The following is a 21,325-nucleotide window of genomic DNA, read 5'->3' on the forward strand; positions in this document are numbered from 1 at the left end:
TAATATTTTATTCCTTCTACTTCTATAGTTTCGTTTTACTCTTTTTCTGTTTCTTAAAACTAATGTCACTAGATGGATGCTTATCAACTCATGAATGTTCCATCTTTTCTAAAATACACACACTAGACCACAAATTTCCCTTTATACACTGTTTTAAGTGTATTCATAAATTGGGGTTTATGCAAGTTGGGACATTTTCTAATTTCTGTTGTGATTTCTTTGATCATAGGTTATTTAGAAGTGTACTTTTAAAATTTCTAAATCTATGCATCTTTAAGTTATATTTCCTTGTCTTCATAGTCTCTTAATCCTTGCTTTATGTGTTTTGATGTCATGCTGTTAGATGCATCCAAATTAAGAATTTGCGTATTTCAGTCGATATTTTTTTGCCTCAAAATTTGCTTTTTCTAGGATTAATTAACTACTACAGATGTTTTTTCTTTTACTTGGTGTCTGCATAGTATCTCTTTTAGCTCTTTCAGTCTTTCTGAAACTATATTTTTAGATGTGTCTCTTAAAATCTGCATTTAGTTGGGATTTTTGAATTTATTATGAGAATCTTTGTTTAGACAATTATTTATCTTATAAATTACTCATAAATTTAGTGTATGAATCTATTATCCCTTTAAGTGCTTTATATTTGTATTGCCTATTTTTATTTTTCTCTCCTTTCTTGCTTCATTGGAATTGGTACTTTTTATTTATTTCCCTGATGGTTTGAAAATTGTATTTGACTTTACTGTTTGTTTTGTTGTTACCCCAGAGATAATAAGCTTTTGTGATGTCTCAAAGTTGAATGTTGACATCATGCTTTTACTCTCTTCCTGGACATTGCAAGGACTCCAGAGCTAGAGTGCTTTTCAAACTTTAATTTGCATAAGAGTCTTATTAAAATAAGTCTTAATTTGCATAAGAGTCTTACTAAAAATGCAAATTCCAATTAATCACTATTTTGAATCCTAAATGCAGAGAGTTTACCAGAGTTCCACCTTTAGGAACCCTGGACTTCACTTTTGTCACCTTAGTCTTAAAGGATATTACAGCTCTTTTCGGCTTTTTTGCTATCTGTTCAGGATCAGCAAATATCTCCAATGCAAAAGCAGCCTTAAATGCCAGAATCACTCTCTGGATCTATGACCTATAAGTTTTACTTCCATAATTCTTTACTGTCTTCTCTCTCAAATACCTTTAAGCAAAAGTATAGGAGTTCTTTGCCCAGGATTTTTGCTAATCTTCATTGATTAGATTGGCCCAAACTACCTAGTTCACCATAATAAGAAGTGAAATTCCACTTTATGTTTTTTATGTTATAGAAACTTATTTAGTGGGGTTAAATTACTTGCCAAGCGAAGTGTCAGCGTTGAAATTTGAAACTATATTGTCATTAATGGCTTTTGTTGACTTGAGGAAAATCTCATCACAAAGGTATTAACATGGTGGTTTAAGAGCACCAGCTCTTCAGCCAGACTACCAGCTTTTTTATCCCACTCTTTACATATTAGTGGTTTGATCATGGGCAATGGAGTTTAAGTACCTCATCTGGAAAAAGATGATAATAATAGTCTCAGGTTTATTACATGTAGGTATATGTCAAATGGTTAAACCACATTTGCACATACTGAGTCAGCAAAATGTCATTGTAAGTTAGAGTACTTCTGCTAGATTTTCTCTGTGGATAATCTAATGTTAGCTAAGGTTTAGTATATTTTTAACATGAAATTCTGAGATTTTTACTTCCTCTTTGATCTTATTACTAAATTTTGGGGGTCATCTTAATTTGGGATTTGGGATTATTCTCCAGCTACTGGAAGATTTTATATACTGTTCTCATGGACAATTGGGAATAACTAGATGTAAAATACTTTACTCATTGTAGCTTACTCCATCTGGAAGCATTTCTCTTATCAAATCAATGCATTTAATTAAAAATCCTGTGAAGACCTGTGACAAAGTTTATTCCTTGATACAAAGTTTGACTTCTCAAATCAGACATCGAATGGAAGATCCCAAATCATCAGGTAAATATTATATTTCTCTTAGATCAGAAAACAAATAAAAATCACTATCCAATTGCTATAAACATTTTTAAATAAGATGCACCAATCATAAGAAATGAAGCCTCTCATACTACATCTAGGTGTGTAATATGAGTTAATATATATCCAACAAAAGAATAATAGCTAAGTGATACTTGCTTTTATCCATGATAGCATGAAAGAGATAATAAAACATTTTTATTTGATTGATTGTGTAGCATTGCCATATAGTTAAGCAGCAAATAGGCAGCATAAGAAGCAGCAGCACACAGCAGGAAGGTGCTACATGCTCTGGCTCTGAGACTACCTTGGTTAGTAACTTGGTTAATAACTGATATATGTAATACATGGAGAGGGCTTTTGTAAACCCAGTTCCTAACCCACGTGTTTATACCTTTATTCAAGTCTACTAACTGTGTGGTTGCTAATAGTTTATTACCTATGATGACATTTCCTAGCTTGTTAAACAATTTTGCCTTCTGACATTTAAAAAAGTTTCTAATTATGAACTTTTTAATATATATTCTTTACCTGATTTTTAAGTTTAATGTAATAAAAATGTTGTGTTGTTTTAGATATTCAGCTTTATCACAGTGAAACGTTAGAACTCATGCTACGTAGATGGTCCAAGTTGGAGAAAGACTTTAAAACAAAGAATGGAAGATATGACATTAGTAAAATCCCTGACATATATGACTGTATAAAATACGATGTCCAGCATAATGGTTCCTTGAAATTAGAAAACACAATGGAACTATATAGGCTTTCGAAGGCATTAGCAGATATTGTTATCCCTCAGGTAGGTAATTCCTATGAATCAATTCTCTTGTACTGTTATATAAATACTTTTAAAATGTTTGTCAGTGGACAAAAGATGGTTGATTTTCATGTCACAGTAAACCTATAACATTAAAAAGAAACATAAGTAATTATGAACTTATATTTTAAGTCTCTGGTTATATTAAATCATTCTTGATTTTTTTTTATAGTTTGTAGTGACTTTTTAAAATTGAAGAATTGATACTCTTGAAGAATAATAATATATTAAAAACAAATAAGACAACTTAAAACAGGATGGAATAAATCACTTTAAGTATTTATTGGGCACCTGTTGTGCATCTGCCAGCTGTATGCTGTGGAAGTGTATGCAGAGTGAGAGAAAAAGGTAGTTGTGGCCCTATATAAATTTTACAGGTCTACTTTATGTGAAAGTATTTTGAAAGTACTATTTAGAGGTCAAAATGTTTAGTGTTTATTTGTAGGGGTGGTGGAGGTGGCTGAGTCTTCATTATAGGAAATAAAAATAAAGGTATAACCAATATTCAAATAACTGAAATACAATTAAACAGAGAATCAGATTGATAATAAAGAGGTAAGTGACAAGTTGAGATAAGGAATGTGTTAGAAAAAAATAATTTCAGATTCGTTTGAGGACCTTTTTGCAACTCAATTACTTGAAGATTATTTGGATATTATAAAGGGGAGATCGGAATAGATCAGACATTCCAACTGTGAACCAGAGTTAAAAAGCAGGAAAAGTGAAACCTGGTTGATCCTTCAACTGTAGGTTTGAACTGTGTGAATCTGCTTATGTGGAGTTTTTCAGTAGTATTACAGTACTGCCTGATCTGCAGTTATTGAATCTGCTATGGATGCAAAACCACAGAGAAATTATACTCAGATTTTCAGTGGCATGGAGGATTGGTGCGCCTAACCTCCACATTGTTTAAGGGTCAACTATACATGAGAAGTACAAAGATTGTGTATAAAAGTAGCCTCACTTAAAAGATACTCATATATAGAAAACAGTAGGGAGGTTTCTTAGTAACTTAAAATAGAGCTACCATATGATCCAGCAATCCCATTCCCATAGATCTGCAAAAGATGAAAACTCTAATTTGAAAAAATACATAGGCCCTAGTGTTCATAGCAGCACTATTTACAATAGCCAAGATGTGGAAACAACCCAAGTGCCCAACAACAGGTGATTGGTTTAAAAAGATGTGGTGTATGCGCTCATGTGGGTGCGTGCGTGCGCGCGCGCGCGCACGCACACACACACACACACACACACACACACACACACACACACACAGTGGAATATTACTCAGCCATAAGAAAGAACAAAATATAGGATGGACTTAAAGAACATCATACTAAGTGAAGGTAGAAAAAGACAAATATCATAGCATTTACATATGAAATCTAAAAATAATGCCAATGAATCTATATGAAAAACAGAAACAGAATCACAGACATAGAAAACAAATTTAACGTTACCAATGGGGAAAGAGAAATTAGGAGTAAGGGATTAAGAGATACAAGCTACTATGCATAAAATAGATAAGCAACAAGGATTTACCATATAGCACAGGAAACTATATTCAGTGTCTTATAATAACCTATGGTAGAGACTAATCTGAAAATACATATAACTGAATCACTTTGCTATACACCTGAAACTAACACATTATAAATCAACTGTATTTTGGTAAAAATACTCATAAATAAAAATGGTTAAAATAATATCAGTGTCCCTTTCCTAATGCATTGTCTAGGAAAAATGAGAGACTTTGAAAATTCAGACTGCCCAATGTACTTAAAATTATTTGTGAAATACATGTTAAATTTTAGCTTATTCTTTCAATGTGAAAGAGCTACTATTTGATCAGTATATACAAGGTCAATCATTTTAAGTATGCTGTATAAATAGTGATAGAGATATGATTTGCAGACGAATTTTTTTTTTAAAGAGAGGATAAAAATACTTCATACTTCAAAAACATATCTTTGGGCTTCATTTTAAGAAATATTGATTTAGAAAACAAGGACTTATTCTCTGAAAACTTTTCATTTACCAAATAGAAGTTTTATTCTACAAACGAGAAATTTTATTTTGCACGGTAAAAAGTCTTATTTTTATAACAGGTAAGATATTTTAAGGTTAACGTCAAAATAAACATACTAAATTGTGCAGAGCTCAGTTTTAGCTACGTGATATTGGGTAGATGATTGTAGAACTGATTTGATTATATCTCATTTAGTAAAGTTACTAAATCAGTATCCATCTTTGTTATGAAATTCAAGATAGAGAATTCTTTTAAATTTTACTTACTAATAAATCTGAGGAGAATGGTTACTGTTAATTCCAGTAAGCATTATGATTAGTTTGCATTGGAAGCATAAATAAGACCGTGATTTTTTTTTATTGTTAATTGGATTTCTTTGAAATTAGTCCAAGCTTAGTGCATTCTGGGTGTACTTATTCTTACAATGAAGATTATTTTAAAGTATACTTTTAATAGGTAAGCTGTAAATATGGGACCCTCTGAAATATGTATTGTAGCTATATTCATTTTTCATTGTAGGATTTCATTATACCTAAATGTTTCACCTACTTAATGGCTAAATAAATACACTAATGATTTATTAGCATAATCATGTCTGTGCCGTTACATGGCTTATTTAACCTCCTGCCTCTTCTTTCTCAGTTATGTATACTAAACATTCTGTGTTTCTAAGAATTGGGCTTAAAGGAATACTTACGTGTTAATGAGTCTTAGGTGATGATTTTTCCTTCTAACATTGTAGATTGATTTTAGGTACATTACTTATATAGCTAAAGAAATTTCTCACCATCTCCTTGTAACTTAAATATTTATAATGTTTTTTAAGCATTGTAATTAGAAGAAATACTGATGATTAGAATGGTTAGGAAATGGTTTGAGACATTTGTAGTGTTAAAGTTCTTTCTCATGCTCAGCTGTTCTCAATCTCTATTATAGTATAGTAATTGTCATGATGCAATTAGGTTAGATTTTCTCAACAGTCTGACTATTTTAAGACATCTCTGAAAGTATTTATCTTGGACAAATTATTTATCTTTGAAATCTTAGGACTCTTTGGGCAACATTATGCCCAAACTTCCAGTAATCAGTCTTGTTTTTGTTAAATTCATAATTAAATTTTGATAATTTTATAACTTTAAAAGCAGAGGTCTTTTTATATACTTTCCTGGAGTTCTGAGATTATAAATTGAGGAGAGGACAACTTAGGGTTTATCTCCCCAACTTTTCGGTTTGATATTCCTTATTGTGGCAGAAACTTGGGATTTCTTTTTTAATGGACTTTTGAATTCAGTTCAGTAAATATTTTGTTTTGTTACTCACATCTACATAAATCCAAAATCATGGACAGGATGCAAGCATTTTCAGTCACTGAACAAATAACTAAAATTGCAAAAATACTTATTGTAATGAAACTGATTTATAATGGAAAAAATGAGAAATTTGTATATTTACTTCACAAAGACTATTTCAAGGTTAGAGACTTGATGACTTAGTCAAATGTACTATTTTGACTAATTTAGGTTAAGAGTGTCACTATCTGTACAAGAAAAATGTATATGTGTTCTGATATATTTCAGTGTTGCTGAGCCTCTTAAAAATCCATTTCCACTCCTACATGGCATTAATTAATTCTTGTATCTGTGCTGTGTGAATTACATAATTCTAATCATGTCTAAGCTTTACTATGATAAGCATAATTTATTACGTTTAGTTACTTTAACAGTTAAACTAATTTTACTTATGGTAGGTATTTTTGCTGTCATATAATCAACTTTTCAGTTTTTAATCAGTCTCAGTCCTCAGAAAATAGAGGCCCTGGTTTAAAGTAGATACTTAAGAATAGTCACAGTGGGATGTGAAGTCAGCATCACGGGCAGTGTGACATGCTCACGTTGTCTCTCCCCTTCAGTCTACAACCAGTAAGACATACATAACTCAACAAAAATGCCTCTGCTTACCATACCAGGATGCTAGAAATCTCCATACATCTGTATACCTAAAAGTGGATGGACTGGAACACATAGAGGAAGTGGAACTAGGAGAACGTAGAGGCTGTACCTTTGATCAGAGACTTCCAGTCAGGGTTGGCTGAGCCTGCGGCCTCAGAGAACCCAGCTGCTTCAGGGGCAGTGGCACATAGGATTCCAGCCTCTCATCTGCAGTAGCATCCATGGCCAGAAGGAACTGGCATTGGTGGCAGTGGGGCCTATGACACCATCCTTCCAGCCATGTAGGTGCCTGTAGCCCTTGCCACACCATCCCCCACCCTACCCCACCCCTGCCAACAATTGCCCACAATGACAGTACTCATGAGCCCTACAACTCTGGACATGGCAGAGATACCTGTAACACCGGCTCCCTCCACCCACCCTACTTCTCCCCCTGCAGTGACAGAGCCTGAAACCTAGGAGACCCTGGACACAAAGGAGGCACCAGCTATCCCAGTGCCCTAGGCAGTGACACCAGCAACACTGGCGGCAACAAGGCACCAATGACCCTGGAGGCACAATAATGACAATGAGGACATCTGGTGACAACTCTAGATTTGGTGGAGTGTCAAAAGTATCAGTTCTCAAACATGACCAGAGGTAACTCATGTAAGAAAACCCAAAGCTATGCTGTGGTGCCACCGACTGGAACACAAAGAAAGACCTCTAAATACTGACCTGTTGAATTGTCAGAACCAAATTTAGAAAAAAAAAAGAAAAACTTTACCTAAAGAAGAAAACTTCACTTCTTCAAATGTGCCAGCAGAGGAACAACTCATTGGGCACCATAAAGAACCCCAGTAACACAGTATCACCCCCCCCCCCAGAAAAGTGACAGTTCTCTGGAAACCAAACTTAAAGTCATACAATATTACAGTCTAAACAGTAGAGAATTCAAAATAGTGATCATTTAACAAAAAATTAGCTTAGATGAAGAAATCCAATGAGCTTCAAGAAAACTCGCCTAAATATATAAAGCAATGACTAACAGATTTAACATGAGAAACTGACAGCAATGTATTAACAGTAGGGGGCTTTAACACCCCACTTACATCAACATCATTCAAACAAAGTCCATGAGGTAACAACAGCCTTAAATGAAACATTAGACCAGATGGACTTGAGACATTTATATAGAACATTCTATCCAAAAAGCTGCAGGATATGCATTCTTCTCAAATGTACACAAAACATTCTCAAGGACAGACCGTATGTTGAAACAAAAAACAATTCTCAATAAATTTAAGAATATTTAACTCATATCAGGGAGGGGCTTCAAGGTGGTGGAATAGAAGGATGTGGAGCTCACCTCTTACCACAGATACATCAAAAATACATCTATATGTGGAATAGTTTTCACAGAGTACCTAGTGAACTCTGGAGAAGATCTTATGCTAGCTTGGTTACAAAAGGAGTCTCCGTGGAAAGAATTGGGACAGGACCTGCACCCCAGGGAAGGAGCGGTGAAAGAGGAAAAGTTCCCCCAACTTGAGAAGCCCCTTCACCAGCAAGGAGACCAGCTGAGACAAAAGGAGCTTCAGGGGCTTGGAACACAGCACAGCAGCTGCTCCGAAACAGGCAGAACCGAGAGAAACTGGTGCCGAGGATCCAAGACACCTCTCTGGTCTCCCCAGGCTGAGATGTGAGCCTGCTGATGTGTGCAGGGGCTGGACACTGAGGCTCAGGCTTCAGAGGACAAACTCAGGGAGAGGACTGGGGTTGGTGGCACAGGGACGGCCTGGAGAATCTGGAGTTGTCTGTGGGCTGAGCCTGGGACTGTGTGCGAGAGAGCCCAGGTCGTCTGCCATAGAGTCCACCATTGTTGGCATATGTGTGTGCCCGAGGGGAGGGGTTGGACTATACTGTAGTTTATACAGAAGTTGAAATATAATGTATGCATGAAACTTACAATGTTAAAAACTGTTACCTCAGTAAGTTAAATAGTAAAATAGTCTCAATGATGCGATGGTAGATAAGAACATCTAAAGATAAAATTTGGTATTAAGATTCTCTTAATTGAGATGGCAGACATTTATAGAAGTTTGAAGATCATTTCTTTGGTTATTTGTAGATTATGAAATGCAGAAGATTCTTTATAATAGCATTTTCAGTATAAAGTCCAATGACATTCATTAAATATCACCACTGAATAAACTTTCAAATACCTTCACCTGTTATTTTAATCAGTTCTTCTTATGGCAGAAGTATTACAATTATATGAGAACTTGGATATCTAACAATTAGTTAGTCCTAGTTGGTTGTGGCAACTTGCTTTTTCAGCTATACAAAATACGTCACTGTGTTGAAGGGAAAGATTTCTTTATTATGAAAATAATATATCTTTGTTGTAAAATTAGAAAATATAAATACAGCCCCCCCAAATCACTATGGCATTACCAACTAGAGCAAAACATTTCACTGTTGTGAAAAACTCTAAAAGACCTTTCCCTTTAAAGTCATGGATATATAATTTTTTTCATAAATTCACATCTGTAACAAATGTATCTGAAAAACTAGAACCAGGAAAAGCATAGTATTTTACAACTTGATTTTTTTTTCTTGGCATCAAAAACTTTCCAAATCAGTAAAGCTAAATATACTTCATTATCCCTAAGGGCTGAACAGTATGATGTAATAATAACAACTATTTAACCAGTTTCTCGTATTTGGAAATCTGGATTCTTCTAATTTCTTTCCTTCTCCTTATACATATGTCTTTACATGCACTCAAGACTATTTCTGTAGCTCCAGAACTCTTACTAGTTTTCTTCCAGCCCAGCAATGTATGAGAGTGCCTGTTTCCTCACATCTTGCTAATAACAACAACAAAATTTCCTCTGATGATTTTTAATTTCAGCATTTTTCTTTTGTTTACACATACATACACAATTACATGCACATTTCTTTTTTTCATACCCAAATCACAGTCATCTATGTTGGTGAGATGGTTAAACCAACTAAGCCATAGTATTTAAGGTAAATGACCCAAGAGGTTCCATTTTCATATAATACATCAACCTTTTCTTTCTTAGGCAGTTTTGAGATTCCTTATCCATACTAACGTTTTGCCATCTGGGAAGTACCTGGTAGCAGGAAGTAGCCTTTAAATTCAAGTATCCTAGAATGAATTGGAGAGAAAGAGTGTGCCATTTCTTCCCTCCTTCTCTCTTCCTTCTTACCCTCTGATCTCCCCTTGACCCCACTTTCTGCCCTCTTCCTCTTTTACCCTCTCTTCCCATCTGCACACACATCATAGATTTTTCTCTTCTTAAATCAAGTCATTTTCTAAATTACCCCTTTGAAGTGCAATTTTTGTTTCAATTAACTATGTTTTTTAACACTTCAGATTGTAATTCCTCATAAATTTAATTAACTCATAATGGTTATAGAGCCCATTAAATTTGATAATTTTGTTGCATTTTTGTCTAACTCCTAGTTAAAACTTTAAAAGTATTGGCCAAAGGCTTTTAAATAATTTGTTAGCCTTTTTTAATCTTTGACATTCAAACAGACAAAAATTTCATATTTTCAATTTATTTTCTTTCCATATGTTTATTGACTATTTGTTCTGTGCCTTAGTATTTGTGTCCTTAACCTATCTTTCTTTTACGGTTTTATCTACATTTAAAACCTGATTGAGTTGAGCTACTGTTCATAAAGATTACATTTATCTGTGTGTCCTCTTTTTAGAAATCACTTGCTTTTTCAGTTCCACCATAAAAATCCTTCTAATTACACTTAATAGTTTGGGGAATAGTATACATAAAGTTGCAGAAATGTAAACTAGGAATTTTATAACATTCAAAAAAGTCTTAGTAAAAATATTGGTCTCTCACTGAAATTCTTAAATTTGACATAGCATTTGTTGAAGCTCTTTATCATTATTATACCTTTTTTCTAATATTGTGTATTTTCTGCTCAGGAGTATGGTATAACTAAAGCTGAAAAACTGGAGATTGCCAAAGGCTACTGTACTCCTCTAGTTAGAAAAATTCGCTCAGACCTTCAGAGGACCCAAGATGATGACACTGTAAATAAACTCCATCCTGTGTAAGAGACTGCACTGGTATTTAAATCTCTAGGCATATGTTTTTGCATACTTCAAATCTAAATTGCTGATTAATGTTCCTATGACTGTATCAGAAGTATATCAGTTGGCACACTGTGGAAATAAAGATTACCTAGGTAATCCTAATAGTTAATTTCCAACCAAAGTTCCTTTTGGCTCCAAACTGGGGAGAAAAACTGAGGTGAACAGGGAAAGAAGGTCTGTATCCTCATTCACATGTGATCATCAGTGATCATCCCCATTCAACAGCATTAACATCTGTGAGCTTCTTAAGGGCTATGACCTCTTCCATTGCTAACAAAGGAGCTTAATATTAATTATTCTTAGAGTAATTTCAGAGGTCCCAGTTAGTTCCAGTTATCTTCATACTAGAAGGATGTCTAAGGTAATGCCTCCGTTGTGATCGGAAGACTGATAGATTTATGTGTTTACTTATTTTCTTTTACTTCTAGTAAGATTAAATTCCATTTTACAAAATAATTTCAATACTTACTCAGTTTTAACTGTATGGTTATGTTTTGACATTGTCTGCTCCTAATTTTAGATATTCCAGAGGTGTCCTGTCTCCTGAACGTCATGTTCGTACCAGATTGTATTTCACCAGTGAAAGTCATGTACATTCTTTACTGTCTATTCTTCGCTATGGTGCCTTATGCAATGTAAGTAGAATAAGTTATATCAATCAGCTTAACAAATATGTTTTATTGAATTTGTAATCAAATCACTAACACCGTTTTTTGCTGTGTTATTTTTAATAATTCGTCATTTACCATTATTGGTCAAGGGCCTGCTATATATCAAGTAACTGCTAGATGTTGTAGATAATGACATGTTCTCTTCCCTTTGGAGAAGATCCATTTAAGCAAACAGTAATATAAAATATTTTAGGTGATGTTACAGGCTGGTGGCAGTGAGATAAAGAAAAGCTGCATTATTTAGGGGTTAGAATCGACAGACAGGACATGGTGTTTGGTTGGACAGTGTGACTCTTATTTACTGTTATGTAATAAATCAGACCAAAGCTGAATGGCTCAAAATAACCACAGTCATTTTATTTTTCTCTGTCATGGTTTAAGGGGTTGACCATAATCATTTAGGCAGTTTTGCATTGGATCTTTCATGAGGATGCAGACAGTGACTGAGACTCATATCATCTCAAAGCTTTCTTCTCTTGTCTGATGCTTGATGCTGGCTGTCAGCTAGAACCTCTGCTGGGGTTGTTGACCAGAATACCTACAATGAACTCTTCATGTGACCTGCTTCCTTTTCCCAAGAGAACAGGGAGCAAGTGCAAAGCATTTGTATGACTTAATTTAAGAAATTACTTAGTACCACTTTAGCTGAGTTTTTTGGTTGAGACAGTCACAGAGCTTTATCCGGGTTCAAGGGAAGGGGAAATAGACCTATATTACTAGATTAGTGGAGTATTGCAGTCATATTGTAAGAGGGGAATTTTGGACTGGGTATATTTTGGTGGCCACCTTTGGAAAACAGAGTTTATCACAGTATGTCTGTTGGCCATACATGCACATTTCTCCCATGTGGAAAATTCACTTAATCTCTCCTCCATATTCCTCCATGCTTATCTATTACAGTGTAAACTTGACATGTGGGATCTCTGTCTAAATCAGGTGCAGGTATCAATTGAGCACAACTCCTTCAGTGCTCAAGAGTACTCAACCTCAATTCAAAGACCTGTGAACTGAAAAGACCAATTAACTATCCTTCAAACACTCAACATACATTGGTGGGATAGGCATAGGATAAATGCTGTAGATAACCTTTTCAAAAGAAGGGAAACAGAAGTTACACCATAGTCACTAGTCCACAGCAATTTTGAAATCTACATAGGTATTATTGCCCATTCCTTAATTAGGGTTCTGTTATACTGCCAGGGAGTTGTTTATAATGGCTCATGGCTTCATCCTTTGGGTTCTTGATTACTTCATCTGGGTCATCCTAACTTTTCCATAAAAAGTAGTTCATGCTTGCAGCTGAGGAGCTTTCTTTAACCTACTTCCTGCCCAGGGAAATTTAGAGATCAAGAGGTCTTTGACTTTTAGTTCGAGATGGTATGATTTTTAAAAACATAACAAAAGTGAGTAATTTATAATATACTTCATTAAACAGTTCACATCCACAAATCTTAAGAATAAGCCTGCAACTGAGGGACAACCTCAGCAATCCTTATTGCTTAATAGTGAATATCTGAGAGACATGCTGGTAAGACCCTGAGAAAATCTTTCATGTCATTAAAAGGTTTGTGAGCCTTAAACCTTTTTGAGGTCTTAGCAGGTGTTTTTACGATCATATCCACGTTTTCATGACAGATTCCTGTGTTTCCGTTTTTCCTGGAAGTCACTTTTTAACTATAGTATTGTTTGCTCTCTGGAGAGGCTGGGAATGAGAAATAGTTTTAGTTTTGAACCCCGCAAGTCTTGTAATTGGCAATTTCCCTGTAGCTTATTTCCCTCCCCTCATAGTTTATCATAGGCAATGAGGAGAACCTTGGTGGCATTTTCAGAACTGTTCCTGAAACTCTTCATAGCTTACTCATCGAGTTTCACTGTCTACAGTCTGTAGTATTTCTACACTCTATGCCACTACATAACAAGGGCTCTTTTTCTTATAGCTTCCAATGACATTTTTCTTACCTTCCGATAATCCCTCACCAACAACCTCCTCAATGCCCTTGAGGCTTTCACTAACACTCTGTTCTGGAGGCATTTTAACTTTCACCAGCACTCTCTCCTTAAGGCCCTTTCTTTGCATACAGGTATGAAGGGTAAGAAAGAAAAGAGAGTCAAGAAAGATTCCCATATTTCTAATATAGGACCATCTATAAAATTACACATCATTCACTGAGATAAGTAACACTTGGAGGAATATAGGATATTAGAAGGAAATTAGTAAGTTCAGTTTGGGATGGCTGGTAGACTAGTCAAGTGTATATGTAAGACTAGAGGTTTGGATTACAGGTATAGAGTCGGGAAGCCAACATATTAATGATCATTCAGGCAGTGGCTGTTAATAAGATTCCCCAGAAGTATGAATTAGAAAAGATAAAGCAAGTGACATTGTAGAGATTGGCAGTGGAAGTGATAACCAAACAGACTTAGAAATATTAATAGCCCCTTTCTCAGCACTCTCAAACCATAGATTATCTAGAATACAGCATCACTTCTATTGTATATCAAAAATACCTTTTCAGCCATCTCTGAACTAGGAAAAAGTACGAATTAAAAAAAAATTTTCTGTGTATATATTGGTGTACACATTTATGTACATCTATTCAAAAAGTGATTTCTAAAAGAAAATGAATTCAACTTTGTTTTCTTTTGAACTTTCTAAATAAAGGACAGTGAAATGTATAATCAAGATTGGGTATATGTCTCTTGATTCTTAATCTATCTTATTATTGGGCTTTGATGAAAACTTATTATCAAAGTTACCCTAAGGCTTTATCACTGTTTTGTTTCCATCAAGTTTTCTACTTCATATTTCTTTCCTCTTGTTTTCATTTCTTTTTTATCTCATTAAGAATAAGAAAGTGACATCCTTTGCATGCCTATGCAGATTAGTGGAGTTTTAATAAAAGAAATAGTGAAAAAGATGACCCCTAATTAGCAAGGCAAGAGCTTATATAGCCAGTAGTAATGATGGACTTGTTTTGGGGGAGGAGAGATACATCTCTTACGTGGTCACCTTTTGACCCTCTTGCACTTACTTATAAGGTGGAAAGGACATAGGGGATGTAGGAACAGATAGAAGGCTTGTGTTTGGAGCATAGTAGTGAGTGATGGATAAAATGGCAGCAGATAAGGTTGGAGAGGCATGCCTTGGAGATCCTAAGGGGATTGGGAAGCCATTGAAAGGTTTTAAGCAGGCCAGTGAATGGCTTTGGTTGTTTTGTAGACAATACATAAGAGTAGATATGAGAAAACTAGTTAGGAGCCTATCACAGTGACCTAGAGAAAGACAATATAGTTTACATGTAGGGTGGTAGCAGTAGAACTAGAGCTTGATGAGAATATGTTGCATTTGACTACATTTTTAAAACAAAAGCTGAACAACTCATTCTTAGAAAAATCTGTGGTTCTGGGATAAAAAAAATTACATATATTTACTAAAGTGAAAATTAAAGTCAGTACCAAAATGATACCCTGTTTTCTGATTTAAATTTTTTTTAAATTTATTTCAGCTATAATTCATTATCTTAATAAGACCCTGAAGCTAATACACTTAAAACCTTGTTTGGTCTCTTAAAGTTTAGTTAAGGAAATAAGATTTAAACAAAATTTCAAGGAGTATATTTAATAGTCTTTATTTTTAAAAAAGATTTTTATGAATTCTTAAATATTAACTATAGATCCTACAAAATATTTAATTGTATCTGTTCATTGGAGCAGACCTGACAAAATCTGTAACTGCAAGGCTGAGTTAGATATTAGGCAGTGTTCTTATTAATAATGTAGTATCACAGAGTGGATTTTGTTCTTAAGTGTCCCAGTAGATCTGATGACATTTGTTGGCTTGAGGTCTGATTTTTACCCCCTACTAATAGATTTAATGCTGAAAACTGCAGAAATTTTTATGAAACAAAGCCTAGGAAAATGAAACCTATAGATTGAATAGTAATCTAAATTAATCCTAGTGTGTTTGATAGAGGAGGGAAAATTTTGGTACATAATTTCTCTCTTCCTAGTGTTGGACTTAAATCAGTTGAAAGTATTTCTGTACCACAATTTACTGCAATAAAAGTTTGCTTAGTTAAGAAAAAAAACCTCATTCATATAAAAATCTGTGCTTCTGGATTTAAAAAAAGATCTTTTCAACTATTGAAAAATTTTAATACTTAATTTAAATCCATCATTTACAATAATTCACATCTAGTGAAACTCAGTAACACTATGCTAATTTATATTTTTCCTTATGAATTTTGAAAAAATGTATATACATCTTTGCACATAATCCCTCCTCACACACAGACACAGGCAGACACACATGAACATAACAGATGAATTTTCTCTCTGGAGTGTTGTTTAAATTGATAGCAACTGCTCATTTAAAGGTATGACTAGCCATTTGTTGAAATGAAGCTAAGAATACATGTAATCACACAAATTACACTTTACCCTTCTACAAACTTCAAAAGTGGAATACTTCCTCAATACAATGTCTAAATTTCAAAAGGACATATATGCTAAATTAAAAAAAAATAATTAGAATGTAGTCTTATTTTATGATATATGAGATGAAGGAAGTTATCTCCGATGTACATGAAGTCTAAGTGTACCCTGTTGACTATTGACTGTCGACCCTGAACTTTGTGTAGTTTTACCTTTTCAGATAGAATTTTCTGCTTTGAATGCTTGTAAGATGTGTTCTCTAAAATCCTTCAGTTCCGATGCTGATTACATGTTTAAAGACCAATGATTGTCTAAATGAAGGTGAAGGAGATGGTTTAAAGAATCTACCTATGCCTCCTTCTGCTGATTGTTTTAAGATATCACTACAGAGTAATGAGGAATATTTACTGATGGGCATGTAATGCATATGTGAGCTATATCATGGTGGGAAAAATAGCAATACTTTTATGAGACAGTCTGCTTATGAAGCATGACACTATGTTAGGTATTTTGAAACTTAAGATTAAAAATTGTCTCTTACCCTAAGAATACAATTGTAGGTGTCATATTTAAGAGATTCTTTATTTTTACTTCCTATGAGTTGTTTTTTAAAAGTTACCACTGGAGTTTCTATTGCTACTGTTAAGAAATTTTTAAAATAATTTATTTATGCTTAAATAATTTATTAAGACTTAAATAAGTGGAGTTACTTGAAAAGATTGTACATATAAGTATTCAATTTATTTGTGTGGTATCAATCAGGATTGAACAACAAATTACCATAACAAAAATTAAGTGATTTTCAAGTAATATAATACTAGAAAATGCTTATCATATACCTTTGTTCAGGAGTCAAAGGATGAACAGTGGAAACGAGCTATGGATTATTTAAATGTTGTCAATGAACTCAACTACATGACTCAAATTGTTATCATGCTTTATGAGGATCCTAACAAGGTAACAGAGTTCTCAATTTATGTGTGTTACCAGCGGTAAATAAATGGTTTGAAGTTTCTTGTTCTGAAAATGTTCTATAATATTCTTTAGGATCTTTCCTCTGAGGAACGCTTTCATGTTGAATTACACTTCAGTCCAGGAGCCAAAGGATGTGAAGAAGACAAAAATTTACCATCTGGCTATGGATATAGACCAGCTTCAAGGGAGGTAATGAAGATGAAATTCTCAGTGCTTACTGCAGTTCTAGATTTTCATGAGGTTTCTTTATGAATTTTCTATAAAGTACCGTGATTCTTAATCCAACTACTAAGTAGCAAGATAGTTTATACTTCTTGAAGTATGATTTGTATAGACAGCATTTTTAGGCACATTAGAATTTTATGTTTTTTCTAGATTTTCTCAGTTTTTAAGATCAGTATTTAGAATGAATAACTATAACTTTATTTTTGGTTTTGGTTGTTGTTTTATTTGAGGACTAGTTCATGCTTTACCATGCTAAGTACTTGTCATGAATTATTGCCTTTTAATCCTTAAAATAATCCTACAAAGTTAAATATGTACTCAGTTTAAAAGTTTTTTACTGAACTATAATGCATGTTTATAAACATACCTAAATCATACATGTACAGTTTAATAACATATCACAAAATAAACACAGTTGTGAAAAAACTAGCCAGGTCGTAGAATAATATCACCATTTCAGAAGAATCACTTTTGTCACCTCTGTATCACAACGTCCTTGCCTTCTCCTCAGAGATGCCTAACTCTCATGACTTCTGACACCATAGATGAATTTTGTCTATTTTTGAACTTTATATAAATGAAATCACAAAATATGTGCTTTAGGCTTCGCTTCTTTCTTTCATTATTGCTTCAGATTCATCTATTCTGTTCTTCATTTTTGTAGCCATATGGGTTTCCTTAAATAAATACAAGTGTAACTTGTTAATTCATTTTACTGTGATGATCATTTGATTTGTTTTCAGGGTTTGAAGATGGATGCTTATATAAAAATTCTTGTACAGGTCTTTTTCTGAACATATTTATACACTTCTTTTGGATATACGTCTAGGTGTAAAATTGATGAATTATAGTGTATGCATATGTTCAGCTTTTTAAAATACAGTCAATTAGCTTTTCAAAGATATTACCAGATCCTTATCAGCACTTGGTATGATTAATGTTTTTAATGTAGCTATTTTGGGGGTTATGTGGTGATATCTCATTGTGATTTAAATTTACATTGTTCTCACAACCAATAAGGATTAGCACCTTTTCTTATATTCATTAGCCGTTTGAATATGCTTTTCGTGAAGTGCTACTGGCTAAGACCAGTATGATATTGAAAAGAAGTGTTTATACCAAGCATCCTCATTCATTCCCAAACTTAAGTGAAAGGTAAGGTTTCAAAGAGAATTTGGGATTTTGATTGAGATTACATAAATGATGCAGACCAGTTTTGAGAGAAATAATATGTTTACAGAATTGTATCTAATCCAAGGACTTGGCATATCTCTGAATTTATTTAGCTATTATTTTTACCTTTTTGATAAAATTAAGACTTTTTTACTGTTTTGTATTACCTTTGTTGTATTAATTCCAAAGTTCTTTGTGTTTTTGATGTTATCATAAACAGCTTATTTAAATTTCATTTTCTGTTTACTATTTTCATATTGAATTTTAACTCATTTTTGTGTAAAGATTTTATAACTAACAACCTACTACATGCTATTTTTTCATTCTGATAATTTATCCATAGAGTCATTTGGATTTTCTATGTATGTGATCGTATCTGAATGGTGACAGATATCTACCAAAATGTTGAATAGGCCTAGTGATGATGACATTCTTGTCTTTCAATGATTTATTATTAACTGTGATGATTGTCCCAAGTTTTTAGGTATACATTACCTAGTTAAAGAGGTTGTTTTATTTTATTTTATTTTATTTTTTATACCCCGTGGTTCAATGAAGGTTTTCATATACTTCTACTTGGCTTCTTTTGACTGACATGTTTGTGAGATTCATTGATGTAATTGTATTTAGTCTTAGTTTGTCCATTCTTATTGCTTTAAAATATGTGTTTTGCTGTATGACCATGCCCCATTTTACCTATTCTATGACATATAGATGTTTAGTATAAATTTTTTTATCATGTCTGTTTCCCATACTATACCGTGAGATTCTTACAATTTGGAACAGTGTCTTATTAATCTGTATCTTGGCACGTGGTATGTGCTCAGTAAATACTTAGTGAGTCATTGAATGATTGTTAAGTATGCAGTCATCACATTTGGGGAAATATTTGGAATAGAATTTAAATTTTCTAAAATTTATAAATTCAGGTGCTATTTTAGTTTGTGCTTGGTTTGATGACCTTACTGATAACAAAACTGATCTCTGTTCTTTCTTACAGTCATCTATTATTATTGCTTATTTATTTGGGCATTTGATGAAACTTGATTAAGCACTTTGTTTTATATGGCTTTTTATTGTTATTTCATTGTTTAATTTCTCCACAGAGTATATATGTTTCTTGAAGTCAGGAACTCTGTTATCTGTCTTTCAATACCCAGAATAATACTAGGGTGTTATAAGAATTCAATTAATACTAATTCACTTGAATAAATTAACTTATATATGTACTTCAAGTGACTAAGACACTCGGTGGTTGAGTTTGTTCATCTGAAGAGACTGATTTGTTTTATCTGAATTTTATTATGTTGTATGCTTTGCGCACAGAATGAAGGGAGGAGATCTTTTAAAATTGATAATGATGAAGAACCACATACTTCTAAAAAAGATGAGGTTGATCGAGCTGTGATATTGTTTAAACCTATGGTATCAGAGCCAATTCATATACACAGAAAGTCTCCACTTCCAAGATCTAGGAAGATGGCCACAAATGAAGTAAGTATATGTGTCAGAGCGTGTTTTTTATAAGGTAAACTAACTATATTTTAATAAAACAGAAAAGAAAATACAGCTTTAATTATGAAGCTTGGGAACCTAACAGATTTTTAATTGTTAACTTTATCTATTTTTCAAATACATTTTTAAAAATATAGAGGCAGTTAGAAAATATAAAGATTCATTTTAGAATCTGGAGCTTTATGTATAGTTTTCATAACAAAATTGACTAGAAATAGTAAAATAAGGCCTTTGTTAGCACTGATCCATTTTTTTTTTTTTTGTCTTGTCACTTAGGTTATTCTAAGAAGAACTTTTTTAAAAGTCTGATTTAATGAGTTAGGGATAATTTTTGGTTAAAAGTAGTGAGGAGTTTCTGTAGCTGCTTCAGTCAACTGATTCCAATGATGCTGTAGATTAAGAGGTGAAATTCTAAACTGTTAACCTGATTGCAAAAGTTAGTATAGGAATTTGAAAATTTGATGCTATAATTGAAAAATTTACCTTTGAATTAGGATCTATAATTAAATAACTTAGGCTAATTCTTATACTCACTAATAAAATAACATTTAAATAACTACTAAAACAACATTTAAAAGGAAAACTGAACAGTTGGAATGAAGCTTAAGTAAATCTTTAACATCTGTAAACAATTTATACTTCAAATACCTTTATTTTGGGTTATTTATATTCTCTATATGATCATTCTCCCAGCACTGATTTGAGATTAGTAGTGCTGCTGATAAATGTTTTCTAAATGCTTGAGTAAAAGCAGAAAGCAAGAATTTTAAGATAAGAAGAACCATCAAATTTTAAGTTAGAAAAATATTTTTTGTTATTGATTAAATATGTCAACTCTTAAGAGTTAGATACATTGTCTAGAAGTTGGTGAGTAAGAAGAACACCAACAAAAAAGAATTATGCTTATTTCTGCAGCCCCAAATTATATAAACATAAGTGCTTTCTGATTCTCAAATTTCAGGTACATGTGTCCCAATTTGACAATTATGTATAGGAAAAATATCCATCAATAACACAGACTGTTATAATTTTATAATGGAAATTATATACTGGTTAGGGTTCCCTTGAATGTGGTATTTTTAGTTAATTTTAAACAAGAATGATTAACAATTACAGAATTTGGGATTATTTGTTCTATTATAGCTTAATTTAAGAATGAGAAAACTGCGATTATGTCTAGGCATCTTTAATTTTAGAAAATTGGAAAATGACCTATGTTAATATAACCTAAACTACCATTTGTGTGAGGGCAGTGATTTTGATGTTGAACAAGCAATCTGCATTGTATCAGATTGTTCAGAATTGTACAATTAAACCTTTTTCTGCACTCCAGAAAAAGGCCCATAACACTGATACAGTCAAATGT

The 21,325-nt window shown here is 33.3% G+C and overlaps 1 protein-coding gene across 19 annotated transcripts in view; it reads left to right on the forward strand.

Annotated features, from left to right (window-relative positions):
* PPIP5K2 (diphosphoinositol pentakisphosphate kinase 2) overlaps nucleotides 1-21,325 on the forward strand; it is a 70,096-nt gene that overhangs the window by 30,618 nt on the left and 18,153 nt on the right. For all 19 annotated transcript variants that reach the window (XM_074360429.1, XM_074360414.1, XM_074360430.1 and 16 more), the window contains 7 exons: nucleotides 1,877-2,018; nucleotides 2,612-2,835; nucleotides 10,796-10,923; nucleotides 11,487-11,601; nucleotides 16,921-17,028; nucleotides 17,119-17,235; nucleotides 19,771-19,938. In XM_074360429.1, the coding sequence (XP_074216530.1) occupies nucleotides 1,877-2,018; nucleotides 2,612-2,835; nucleotides 10,796-10,923; nucleotides 11,487-11,601; nucleotides 16,921-17,028; nucleotides 17,119-17,235; nucleotides 19,771-19,938 (1,002 nt within the window). The remainder of the gene's footprint in view (nucleotides 1-1,876; nucleotides 2,019-2,611; nucleotides 2,836-10,795; nucleotides 10,924-11,486; nucleotides 11,602-16,920; nucleotides 17,029-17,118; nucleotides 17,236-19,770; nucleotides 19,939-21,325) is intronic.

Source organism: Camelus bactrianus, chromosome 3, assembly GCF_048773025.1.
Source record: "Camelus bactrianus isolate YW-2024 breed Bactrian camel chromosome 3, ASM4877302v1, whole genome shotgun sequence".
In the NCBI taxonomy this organism is placed as follows: domain Eukaryota; kingdom Metazoa; phylum Chordata; class Mammalia; order Artiodactyla; family Camelidae; genus Camelus; species Camelus bactrianus.